The sequence below is a fragment of the Rhamphochromis sp. 'chilingali' genome (genome assembly GCF_963969265.1).
Source record: "Rhamphochromis sp. 'chilingali' genome assembly, chromosome: 2".
NCBI classification, from domain to species: Eukaryota; Metazoa; Chordata; class Actinopteri; order Cichliformes; family Cichlidae; genus Rhamphochromis; species Rhamphochromis sp. 'chilingali'.
This window is the reverse complement of record NC_137930.1, coordinates 63,507,694-63,521,445: the sequence shown is the minus strand read 5'-3', so window position 1 is coordinate 63,521,445 and position 13,752 is coordinate 63,507,694. Positions and strand designations below refer to the sequence as shown.

The 13,752-nt window shown below is 38.1% G+C and overlaps 1 protein-coding gene across 1 annotated transcript; it reads right to left on the bottom strand.

Moving 5' to 3' along the window:
- Positions 1-5,863: 5,863 nt before the first annotated feature.
- ehf (ets homologous factor) lies at positions 5,864-12,338 on the bottom strand. The gene is made up of 10 exons (XM_080875655.1): positions 12,249-12,338; positions 12,067-12,158; positions 9,626-9,764; positions 9,002-9,259; positions 7,979-8,023; positions 7,802-7,846; positions 7,653-7,715; positions 7,525-7,569; positions 7,231-7,426; positions 5,864-6,399 (listed from the first exon to the last, which is right to left on the bottom strand). The coding sequence occupies exons 3-10, from the start codon at positions 9,699-9,701 to the stop codon at positions 6,300-6,302; spliced, it is 828 nt and encodes a 275-aa protein (XP_080731781.1). The 5' UTR covers positions 9,702-9,764; positions 12,067-12,158; positions 12,249-12,338; the 3' UTR covers positions 5,864-6,299.
- Positions 12,339-13,752: the final 1,414 nt, after the last annotated feature.

Sequence of the window (13,752 nt, the reverse complement as noted above, 5' to 3'; positions counted from 1 at the left end):
CAAAATGTGTCTTTATCCATTTTTATTCTGCTTATTCAAGATTCGAGATCCCTTTTTTTGTCACACAGATAGTTATACAAGTATAACACGCAGTGAAACCTGATATGCTCCACGAAAGTAAGTAAAGTAGGTAGATATATACAAAGAGGACATTACGTGCAATAAGTGAGTGAATTACATACAAGTTAAATAGAATAAAACAATCTGGAAATTTACAATTTTAAAATTTGGGCATGTACATTGTGTGAGTGTGGTGTTAAAGTTGTGCTGCAAAGAAGTCAGAAGGATCAGGCATGATATGGGAATGTTTGTTTTTTGTCCTTGACACAGCTGTTCGCATACCAGGACATGATGTTCTGTGTGAGGATGCTCTCCACAGCGCCTATATAGAAAGTCCTGAGGATCTCTGGAGAGACCCTGAACTTCCTCAGTTGTCGTAGGTGGTACAGGCGCTGCCTAGCCTTTTTGTACTGGACCTGAATGTGGGCAGACCATGTCAGATCTGAGGGGTTGTGGACACAGAGGTACTTGAAGGACTGTATGTCACGATCCTGGGTCTTATGACCCAGTGTTTTGAGTTTTAGTTTATTTTGATGTTTATAGTATATGGTTAAGCTCATTAGTTTTTCTATTTAATTTGTTATTAGATTCCCCTTGTGTCTTCCAACCCCTGTTAAGTCTCCCTTGCCCTTCATGTGTTTCATGTCTGTGTCTTACGTTGTCAAGTTCAGGTTGTCATGTCTGCGTCTCATTATGTTTCCTGTTTTATTTTGAAGTGGTCCTGTGTTCCTATGTTCAATGTTTTTAGTTTTACTCTCCCCTTGTGACGTGGTTATGTTCATGTGTGTCAGCTGTTTCCCCATGTGTTTCCGTTTCCCTCATTATCCTCCTGTGTGTATTTAGTCCGTGTGTCTTCAGTCATTCCTTGTCAGGTCGTCTGTTGTTCACGCCATGTTCTCCATGCCATGTTTCTAGGTTTCATGTCCAGGTTTTTCCATGTTGTTTGTTTAGTTCTCCCAGTTTAGGTTAATGTTAGTTTTATTTCTGTTTGCCTTGCCCTTTATTTGTACCTTTTCTGCCAGCCTCATTAAACGGCTCGCTTTTTGTTGATACTCAAGTTTTGATCCAAGTTCCTTGGTGTCTGCATTTTGGGTCCACTCTTCACAATACATACAGTCTGCTTCTGCCAGACTGTAACAGAACAACCTGACCATGTTGGACCCAGCAGACATTTACTTCAGTAACTTTGTTGAATTTAAAATTCGTGTCACGCAACTTCGAGGACTCTGGATTATTTCCTGCGCAGGGAAGCAGGAGGAAGAGAAGGACTCCATTTGGGCCCAACCAGCTCGGATAGCAATGGCCAACCCAGGTTTTATGGACTACTTGCCTGTAGACTCTAAGAACTTTGTTTTTGCCACAATTGAGAAAGCCCCGGAGGTGAGCACAAGTGACACCATCGTCTCAGAACAGGACAATGTTTTAAGGGACTCCCTAGTTTCTGTATCTGTCCCTAGTGAACTATCCAAGGATGTGTATGATGTGACTGGTGAGAACGTTACAGATAACAAGGTGCCATCCACCATATTTAAACTGGCTAAACTACTTGGACTTACTGCCTCAGAGCTAATGGATCAAGTTAAGTTTTGTCTTCCACGGCCATTCATGTTTGAATCAGCTCACCATGGTGTGTGGGTTTTTTGTGTTGATATCCACTGAAACTGTTCATGTGACACCTCAAAAGACTGTTTTTCTGAGCCTGCATCCATGACTCCTGTCCCTGCTCCCAGGCCAGCTGAGGTTCTGCTAGTGAGCCCGTCCAGCCTTTTTCCTTGTGTTCAGGAAGCTCAGGAGAATTGGATCAGTTACCTTGTTGTCCGCCATTACTACAACCTCTACTTCAGTCATTAGCTCAGTCTCTAGCTCTGTCAGCTCTGCTACCTGCTCAGTTTTCAGCTTCAGCTTTGCCGTCGCCTGGTCCAGCTTCGGCTTCGCCGTGTCCAGCTTCAGCCTGGTCCAGCAAATTGCATTTAAAAAAACAAACAAAAAAAAACTGTTGCACAAATATTATATAGCCTAGGATTGATCTGTTTAGTATATTTATTTCACAGTTTTGACTGAATGGAAACATTTATGATTACACCAGAGTTTACGAAACTAACTTTTTGAAAACAATAGATTTTTGTAAAATGAAACCTGTCTAAAAAGAAAACAAGCCCAGAAAATGAGTAACTGTCAGATCTATCCGGAACTTTATTGTCATCTGTCATCAATCTCAGTTGTGCTGCTGATAACGAACTGTGTCCAAGACAGTATCATGAGTATTCTGGGGAAAAAAGAAAATACCAGTGTGGACATTTGATCCTGCAGTCTTTATTTTAATTTGATTTTTAAATGAAATGTAAAGATGGACACTCTTATTTAGCTGCTTTGGGTTTGCAGCAGTGGTAGAGCTGGTTTATATGCTTTTAATATTTTGATGTTCAAATTATTTTTGAACTTTGTTTTCACCTTTTATGCAAAAAATGTACACTTGACACTGACATTCTACCTGATTTTTTTTTTTTTTTTGGGGTTGAAACAAGGAAATTACAGCTTTAGTAATTGTCAAATGCAGACAAGGAAATCAACAGTAATGGGAACTCCAAAATCTTCAAAGGAAATTGGCTCCGTAACATACTGGAAACAAATAATTTGTGCATTTTCATGAATACTTCCTCATGTTTTTGGTTACAGCAAAAAATATGAACAAAGGTCATTTCTGAATTATTTTTTGTTTAATGCAAATGCAGAAGAAAAACCAAAATACTTTCTTCGTTCTTCACAAGTACTTTAAATGCTACTTTCCTTACCTATCATAAGACTATGATCTAGTGTGTCATTTTGTAATGGGTAATAAAATGCTAGATTGACCTCCCCATAACCCCAAAAAGCAAAGCTGCATCAGTAACAGAGCACTAATCTGTCCAACTCAGTGTTGGATTGGACGCCTCACAGGTCCATTTGAGTATGAGACAAAAATGATAAGGGGCCCAGATAAGCTGAGCCAGTGTATCCACTGAGAGAACACAATAGCCCCACTTATTGCCCATGCTTAGGCTATCTTTTATCACTTCCCTGTTCTTCCTCTTGCATCTGATTGAATTAATGCTCTCCCTTTTAAATAATAAAATACCCTTTGCTTGGTTTATTCAAATCAGAAAACCATTTTGTAACTATAAGAGATAAAGGTACTCGTGGGGAGGTATTGCATATGCTTTTTGGCCAAACAAAGGCAGCCATTGTCTAATAAATCAGAACAAGGAGGCCACTAGATAATTCTACCCCACGTAGAGTTTGTTGTCATCTTCCTAGACAATTGTCTGGACTGTTCTTATTATAATAGCATGTCTGTAAAAAAACAAAAAACTCACAAGAATTCAAAGTGCTAAAGTGAGGCACATGGATTAAATATCTCCTCAGGTGCAAATGTATTTTTTCTTCCTTCCCAGATCTGTTACAACCGGTTTGGGTGCATGTTTGCATGAATGCTTTCGTTACCAGCACTCGATAACTTAGAATCAAGTCCTGTAAATACATGTCACGCTGGTTTAACGGTGCTCTCTTGAATTCGTCAGATATGCTGTCTTGTCATACGTGCAGCTTGCTTCTGGGAGCCATTTCGGTCACATACAGCACTATTCGTGTCACAGTATCAGAAGTATGTAAAGCTATGATTTGTGATCACTGGGCAGTGGTCTGTTAGGAAAATCATGCTCATGTTTGCAGAGGTTACGTGAGTCTAACATTTGCATAACTGCTCAATCATCTTCAGTGACTCACATCAAAGTTTTGTCTTATCACAGCTCACAGCAGTGATATAATATGCTTAATATTATTACAAAGTCAAACTAAGGCTAAATGTGAGCTGTTGATGTATTCCTGTGCTTCTGGTCATTACATTCATTAATTTCTCGATTCATCTCTTTGTAATACAGTATATCAGCGTTCATGTGCAATGAGCCTTAGTTTGCCTTAAACCACTCACTGGTATGGTATCATGGGCAAATGCAGTAATGGTTACATAATACACAATTCAATATCTGCCTTGGTGTTTGCTTGACAGTTGGACTTTTCGCCATGAGTATCCAAAGCATTAGTTTTGTTAGTTAATTTTGAAATTTTCTTGTCACATAAACAGCACAGATTAATTTCATTATCATTTCTTTCTTCTTTAATTATATGTGTCTTATTTGTTAGAAGTAAATTTTAGGAAGTTCACAACGGATGCTACGACACAAAGCTGCTTTTAGAAAAATTATGTTAACTGATTTTGACACTTGATTTTAGACTTTTTTTTTTAACCATAGTTGACATTTTCCATTTTTCTTTTACTATTTAAGGATCATGTACAATCTAACTTTATATACATCGAGCCTTAAATACAACTAGGTTTGATTTTGTATACATTTCAAATGTATGTATGGATCGTAACAAGATCAGCTCCAGAGAAACTATAGAGTGTGATTTGTTGATAATAGCTCTGAAAAGAAACAATGGGATTTGATGAATAAACACTTCAGTTTGAATTACATTACTTCATGTAATACAACAATCGGACAATCACTAGCTATTATTTCAGTCCAATCAGGAAGATTCTGTTTGTACCACTTTACATTAATTCATTCACCCATCCTTGAAACGCCTCTACTCAGATATGTTTTTTCACCAATAAGGAGTGTTCTGTTTAGCTTTCATGCATTCCATCAGTTCTGATCACAACCTATTGACAATTATGCTTTAAGAACAGGCCATGTTTTGTCTTTCAGTGTACAACATGCAATTATTGCCTTATGATGCATACGTATGAGACAGAATAGTGACTAAACTGAAAACAATGCAGTGCGGCGCAGTGCGAAAGTGCAAAAGATAACGACTGAACGTGGTGTCAGTCATCAATATGTAAATAAGGCTTGCATAAGCCAGATAAATCAAATTTGAAGATTAGCAATGGATTTGCTTGCAAATGCAAGTCAAAGAAGGCAGTCTTTTACTGGCACTGCCTTTATCTTGCTGGCCATCAAGGCCCTCTCATTTGTCTGCTGCCTGCAGGAACCAGCTTGGCAGCTACAGCACACAGTGGCAAACAATTAACTGTGTGGCATTTCACACTGTCATGATAAAGCAGTAACTATCTTTAAGTGCATGGCTTTTCAGAGTCAAGCTTGTAACAGATTTAGTGGGAACAAGGCTTTCACTTGTGGATCTAAACAGCACTCTGTAGCTCATCAATATTGTTCAAGTTTGGGCAAGAATAGCTGCAGTTTGTATATTAGACTGAAGCCAAATGCTAAATTAATTGCAAGTGTCTAATGCTGACTCATATAACTAAAATTCTTGAATTAAGCCTCAGGTCCTGGGCCTTTTATATTTGGAATTTGATTGTTCTCCCTGTGCTCCCGAGGTTCACTCTGGCTTCCCAAAGACATGCTCGTTTGCTGGTGATTCTAAATTGGCCGTAGGTGTGAATGCTAGTGTGATTGTCCAGAGTATCTGCTCTCGCCTAATGACAGCTGGGACCGGCTCCAGTCCCTGACACCCTGAACTGAATAAGCAGTTAAAAAAAGATGGATGGATGGATTTCAGTTTCTTAATTTACATTCAGATCTTACACATGGAATTCATGAAAATAAAGAGTTTTATAAAATAAAAACAGTTACAAGCTTTATTTGTAATATCAACAAACATTTACACACTTTCTGGACAGTTCAATGGATGTAAAGTATGAAATAGTACAAACCATATTGTCACATTGTAAATATTTCTAGTTCATCACTAGTTTATGTATTCAGTGCTGTGCTTTGGCCTTATTATTTTCTTACTATTGTTTTTTTTTTTTTTTTTTGGTTGGTTGGTTGGTTTTTAAGCAGTGAACAATCATCCTTTCGTAAGTACACTTCACAGTATCAGTGTCAAAACACGCTACATACATTTCTTTGCCACATGTATTTTGAATGTGTTATCGACATGTGCTCTTTTGGTACTTGGAAAAAGTATCTGTTTGAAAAGAAACATCTGAAAACTCTTTAAAAAATTGGTTATTATAATTTTTTCATCTTTTTAAAGCAAGATTTTAAGGTTTGACTGCTATTAAGGCACAGTAAAGAATATTTCAGTGCAGTATCACAACATAGTTATAAATTGAAATAAAAAAAAAAACAGGAAGAAAAACAGTTTAGACATCATCAAAAACAGTCAATGCAAACTATAATAAAGCATTAAGCACACAACACCAAATAAAACATAAATTAATGAAACCGTCACTTGTCCGACTCTCTCCACCCTCTTGCATTTCTTCCAAACTTATAAACCAGCCTGCGGCCATCTACTCGTTCTAGGATTTCTCTTTTGTAGTAATATCTGTAAGACAGAACGGACAAATCAAGTAATTTTAGATTATGAAAAACATATGTATAAAAAAAGTCTTGCATATTTCACTTAGTTGGATTGACTGAATTAAGTAAAGTTTTACTGCTGTTTGTGTTTCACTCCACTTTCCCCCAGTCAGTTCAAAATAATCCGCAGTACTTTCTGATGACTTTTGCATTTCAACTGACAGTTGAAATGCAAAAGATTCTTTGCGTTCTTATCTGCCATTTGCTGGAAATGCCAGGAAACTTACTGACAATTCAGGTTCTATCACATCACAGTTTACAGGTTACTTGTTCTTAACTTTCTGTTTAGAAAAAGACTGGCAACTTCATACATATACTCGCTTGTGCTACTTTAGCTTTGTGCTTGCATTTCAGACAGAGTTTAAATTCTTGCACCCCATTAATTTAAAAAAATAACTCCTACACCAGTTTGTTCACACCTATTTACGCATTTAATATTCTCCATAACCTATTTAGAATTCAGCAGTCTACAGTATTGTGTCATTCTTTCATCAAATCAACTAACAGAACAAAGAGGTACTAAAAAGAAAACAACCTGTCGTTAAGGTAAGAGTCAAAACAGGTGCAACATCAGTTACACAAAGAGATGAATTAATGCATCAAATAGAAGCACAAAGTACACGTTTTCATCTTTATTCATGGTCATTCAAACAAAAGTTATTGTTTTCTGTTGCTGACAGCACCAATCTGAGAAAAACAACATCCCAACGTCTTAATCGTGATTGTGTGTTCATGGTATGCAAACATAAGGTTTATATTTTAATAAATAATGTAAGAGAGCTGTGAGGGGTTGTACCTCATTGCACGGCTTAGTTTCTCGTAAGTCATGCTGCTGTTATTTTTCTTCTTGCCCCATAATTGTGCCACTGCCTCTGACTTCAGGAAACGAAAAATACCCTCTGTCCGATCCTCCCACTTGATCAGTCCTGGGTTTCGCTCTGGATTCAGTAGAATGTCCCTGATAAACTCCCACAAATGGGTCCCCCTTGGGTCTTTGGTAAAAACAACAAAAGAGTAGATAGTGGTTGTTTAATAAACATCAAAATTACATAAAAGGCATTAGTTTAAAAAGATTTTTTCTATTACTTACTGTGTTTTTTGACTGGATGTGGACGGGTGAAAGATCGTTTGATGTCTAGGAAAGAGATTATTCATTGTGAAACATAATTTTCAGTTACACAGTTTGTTGCTCTCTATATAGTACAAATAAATCTTCACCTGGACTAGGAGCCCTGGGAGAGGCAACAGGTGCAAGGGGGTGAACCGAGGGGTCATAGATTTCTAAATAAAAAAGAAGTCAGGTCAGTATTTTTTGTCTGCGATGAATAAAACTTGAATAGACAATAGCAGAAATATGACAGCAGTACCTCCAGGTGGATAGCTGACATCTGGAAATGGACAAGAGAAGTCTACTGTGAAAGAAATAGGTAGGAGGCAGGCTTAATTAGGGCAATAACACAATGAGTACAATGAACAGGAAAATGTATTCATTATAATGCTGATGTTTGTGTTTTTGGCTAACATTTTGTGTGAAGGACTCTTACATTCAGGTTTGCTTTCCATTTGCCCTATATCCACGTGGTACTGGCCTGTGCAGAGATAAAGACGGAAAAATAAATGAAATATAAGCATAAATTGCAAATTATTTAAGTCAGTACATTCACTATTTTCAAAATGGCTAGTATTGAGGGATTGGTCAACAAATTACTTTCTGCACTCCTCTCTCCCATTTCCCGGCTGTCTCAGTAGAAATGGGAAAAGCAACAGTGAAGCACCGACACACCTTTTTTGATCAAAAAAAGTAGTAACATCAGAAATGTATTCTAAATTCCAATAACCACCAATGACTTCAAACTCATATAGCAATAACACCCTGTGATCACAATCAGTGTGAGAACAATATTTGATGTATTAAAATGTGACACCTTATCTCAAGAAACTGAGCAGGTTTCTTACAGTTGGTTACAACAATAGCAGAACTGTTCTCTTGGTTCAGTTTACTTTTTAACCTCAGGGTTAAACCTGTTGTGCAAGATCTATTGGTGCTACTCTTGAAAAGGTATTGGCTTTATTTGCTAGATAAAATATAGTCTGCTTGTGTAATTTACATAAATTTGTATTATTTTCTTTTCTTATTTAGCCACATGCTATACATACAGTTGCAACAGGTATAAGCCAAAAAATGAAGTATTAGGCCTAAGAAACAAAAAAGGCAAAGAAAAAAGAAAAACCTTTTGACTTTGTTTAAAAGCTCTAATTAAAAAACAATGGACGATCCAATTCTCAGCTTGTTTCTCAGCTTCACACCCCCTCTGTGCTTTGTTAGGAAACCCATTCTAGCAAGAGCAAACAACAAATCCATCATCTCCTTGGCTCTAAGCAATCCTTTGCCCCTCTACAGCAGCATGCTGTGCGACCCCCTGACCAGCTCTGCGATCCGTTCTCAACAACTCATCATCAAGACCTCGTTCCAGACACAACTCGGATCACCCAGCTTCTTTTTTATTGGCACTAATCATCTTCCTTTGCTGCCCCTTAAACCTCTCTCCCAGAGTTTTTAGACGTACCGCTCCACTTGAGCTCTGTGATGCTGTGGAAGAGAATGGGTCCCACGCTGCCAGCTGCACGGATGAAGTCCTGGTAGCTTAGGCTGCAAAGCTGATGGCCATCGATGTCAAAGTTTTGGAATGGGATGCTGGAGGCATCAATTTGGTGCATGTCCATAATTTGCTGCAGCCATTCCCACACTTGGTACTTACTCCAGAACTGAGGCTGGGACTCATGAGGCCACAGACGGCTCGTGTAACCAGCCATCACCAATGAACCTGCAGGCACAGACATAATTGCTCTTTTCTTAGACTTAACAGTGACTTCATTTAGTTTCATTGTAAAGGTGTATCTGATGAGGGAAGCATGACTCCCACAAGAAAAGGTATTTGTCAACAATTAAATAGCAAATTCATTTACTGTAACACTATTTCTCAGCTGGGTATGTCTAATTCACGCCTTGTGTTTCAGAGCTCTGGGCTCTCCAGGTGAACAATACATTAGCTGCTAATTGTTGAATTATTTACATTTTGAATTGCAGCTTTGTAACCATTGAGTGAACTGGAGTCTTCAGAATATAAGAGTAGGAATAAAAATACAGTAGGCCTCATTCTGATTGTGTCAGTGTGTGCAATAATCCTCACCATCAGGATAGGGGTTAGCAGGGCCCCAGGCACTGGTCACCTGGCTGTCGAGGGTTGTGGATGTAGTTACACTCATACTGCTACTTCTATGCTCAGATGTACCATGGCCCAGGGGCTGAGGCAGGAGGGTAGTACTTTACTGTATAGACAGAGTCAAAAATAATCTGTCACTCATGTATGCACACATACTCGCATAGATAAAGGTAAAGAAAATTGAGCTTTTGACCTCGATGATGACATTCCATATTAAAAGATTATGTATACATCTCATGCATGACTGAATCTACTTTATTTACGCACAACAGATTCACAGGATGTCAGCACAGACGCTGTCCTCTTTACATTGCATCAAAGCTAAAGTAACGTGCTAATAATGCAGACAGCAAATGCTGCAGCTGCTGCTTCACATATCTGATGTAGCAGTATTCAGTGTATTCGAGCTAACTGCCATCTGGAAAGTAGCTGCTCTGGAAATGTTTTCCCTTATTTTTACATTCTTCTTGCTGTTATTGTGGTAACCACAGGTGTCAGAATTTCAGCAAAAAAAATCAAACACAGGTCTGATTGTTTGTTACCATCAAAGTGTGGTCACAAACTTATTCCGTGTCAGCACAGGTGGCAGGTTGGGCATGTTGTGTACTCGTTATGAAGAAAGGGTCTGTTGGGTTTTGTATTTTAATCAAGGTCTAATCTATTTGTTTTTACCCAGCTTAAAACATGAATTTTATTTGTTCTTCAGTGGTGTAATCATATTTTTGGTTTGCTTGTAGCATCATCCTTGAAGAAGTAAAGTAGCAGAAGACTAACAGAAAGGTACACTCCGCTTAATCATTAGATGCACTTAAAGTACAGCAGCTTATGTCGCCATTGAGTTGATGTTTATTAGCGTAATATCGACTCACTGAGGATTCGTTATTCACAGGTGCAGTTACTTTTGAAGGGTGAGCTGTTCACATATAAAAAATAAATAAAGACATGTTTCAAATGTAACCACAAGTATATTTGCATTCCATGTAAATAAAGTCAGTGTGAATTTCAGCACCTCCACTGTTTTGGTAGCACAAGTGTTGCATGTGCACAATAGCTTAGTCATATCTTCGATGGTCCAATGCCAGCATCTGGTTTTCTGTTACTGTTGCACTGAAATTCCCCTTGAATGCTCAGAACATAAGGCAGACATAGAAATCCAAACGTCCAGCTAATACTGCTGTTGTTAAAAGAAATAAAGTGTTGTCTGTATATGTAAAGTTTTGGGACGATCATTTATTATTTTTCTTAAAATCTTCTTTAAATCTGTATCTGCCCAAAATGACAAGAAGAGCTGCTTAGGTGTGAGTGCTGTTATTCTAAATTTTTCTGACTTACTACATGATAATGAAACTATGAAAGGCTAGCAGATGAGATACCCGTTTTAAATGGCTACACATTAAACAGTGTAATACACAGTACTCTGACCGTTCCATAGAAAAACTTGGCTGCAGTTTTATGGTAGGTTATAAACAAAATAGCTCCAAGCCATGTCACACATTTCTTCAGTAAACACTGAGTCGCCAGTATAACACATCTGGATACAGTTAGAGAAATTTATCACTTTAAAGACCTAGCAAAACAGTTTTATAGCAAACAAAAGCCAAGATTTATGAATTCGATTTCTACAGAAGATAAGGTATACATTCGTCAAATCAAAGCAGAACATCTCATCAGCTGCCAATCAGCCCAAATCTCTTATGTGTTTATCTTCAATCTATGAGTACTACGAGTGCCAAGCACGTATCTTAACAAGAGAGTAGTTTCTGCAACAGAAAGTTGTTTCTGTCAATACAACGCGCACGCAGCAATTCAAGTCACAGTCATGAATCAATATGCTGTCGGCCAAGTCACAGAGAACAATCATTGCACTGGATATGTCATGATGCAAGGACACAAGCAGCAGTTGAAGAATAAGTTAACATGAACATTTTGTCTGCTCTTGACAAGACTGGCTGCTTTCCCTTTAAGTCAGAGCCAAAGCCTTGTGGTAGCACTGAAACATAACTGAAAGTAACTTGGTGGACTTTTAAAAATCTTATTTGTCTTTATTCTTAATTTTGCATTTAATTTTTATTTAAGTTAACTTCAAAGAGGAACCTCTTAAAGTTTAAGTTTTGTGAATTACACAATACAGCTTTCAGTGTCTTTAAAATTGACGATGTCCTGTATGACTGAAACAAATAATGTAGCCAATGCATAGCTAAAAATTACAGGAACAAGAGACAAACTGTGAAATGAAAATACCACATGCACAGCCAACCTGACTAAAACAAGGTAAAACATCAGCATATTAAAGCATATTGAGAATTCTTATTAGGATTTTGTACACTTAGTACACTTTGAGCCTTCGGGTTAATTATACTGCAACCAGTCATTAGTGCTGATTATCCAGAACCAGTGTGACAGCCTACCAGAGCAGTAGAATGGAGTCTGACCAGACCTGTTAGAGGTCTCGCGAAGATCCGCTTTCAGCAGTCTCCTGAGATTCCGACACCGTAGTTTACTAGAGTGTAAAGTCAGATAAGGTGAGTCCTTTTGCTAACGAAAGCTTAGAATTAACAGAAGCATGTAGAAACTGCAGGTGCTGCCCCACCACAATGGGTTTTTTATCCTGTTAACTTCCTTATCCCACTCCAATTGGCTACCTGTTCATGCTCATACCAGATAGGTATTTGCATAATGCACACCCACACACAGAAACATAAAACAGATCCACACACACACCTGACAAAACTTTTTATTATCTCTGTTGGCAGCATTTCCTCTCACGGAGTCAAGCACACAAACGCAAGCTCACTCACGCAGTTTAGCTTACACTTATGAGGAAACATATACACAGATACACATACAATAGACCACAAAGTTTAAATCCTCAAAGTTCATGTGGTTTCTTAAAATAGTGTTTAACCTTAGAGAAACTTCCCTCTGTGCTATTATGCAGGAAAACAGTTGCTTGCTTTATTTCATCATGATGAACGAGGTGCTGACAGTTTGGTAGGAGGGCCTGAGAGAATGTGTTCCTTTTACTCTTTTAAAGTTGCTGGAACTGACAAAGAAACATTAGTAACTGTGTGCCTGAAAAGACTGTAATAAAATGGGGTTATGGGGGTTAGACGTTTATAAATGTCTATAATTTTACACTGTGGCCTCTTTCACCTTTGAATTTGCATATTAAATTTGTCTCTGAGTGATGATCACTATTAGGCTGAGCTTGTTTCAGACTGACTCGGAGCAATGCGGGGCTTCACCATGTTGCAATCACATCCAACTTTGATCGTCTAGTAAACATACTAGCTAACAACATGCAGGGATCCACAGGTGTCTGAGTAAAGAGTGACAAATGCCAATTAGTTCCGGTATGTTTCCCAAAAATTCCAGTCAGTATCACAGCACTGTGACAACAGTGAGCCTCTTTAATTTATGTGAATTATTTGCCAGTATGCTCCCTGCAGGTATTATGTATTTCCCTGTTGCAACATTTACAAAATTTCCTTTTGAAAAATGTGTCAAACAAGACTTAACTAAAAATGTGAAATACTGTTAGATGGAAAGCGTAAAATCTTGTGTCTAATTGAATGAGCCCTTGTACACTAGGAGAATGTATGGCAGTGGATCTGTTTGGTGTTTTCAAATTCCTCAAAACATGTTTGTCCTGTTTAGCTATTTTTTCCACTTGACATCAAACATGAGCGGAGCAGGTATTTCCAAAAATACAACTGTACTGTTCAAACAGCATACGTGCACAAGTTAGTGTGTCAAAAAAAACAAAAGCAACAAAAACCATTTTTACTGAACGTTGTCACCATTTATATCTGCTGTTGGCCCATACTGACAAAGATCAGAGGAAGTTCAAAAAGTCTATTTTTACTTGACGCCAATTAGAGTTTGGGCAAATTGTAACATCTTTGATCTGAGATCTAAATCGGATCTATAGCATTGTACTGTTACAATACCTCTTGGGACCAGAGGCACTCACAGTATCATGCTGATAATTGAAGTGACTTTGAGCAGGGTTGAACTGTATAATAGGCTGAAGCAGAGAGAAGTGAAAGCCAGGGATGTCAGGGATTTCTCAGAGCTTCTTCAGCAGAGTCATG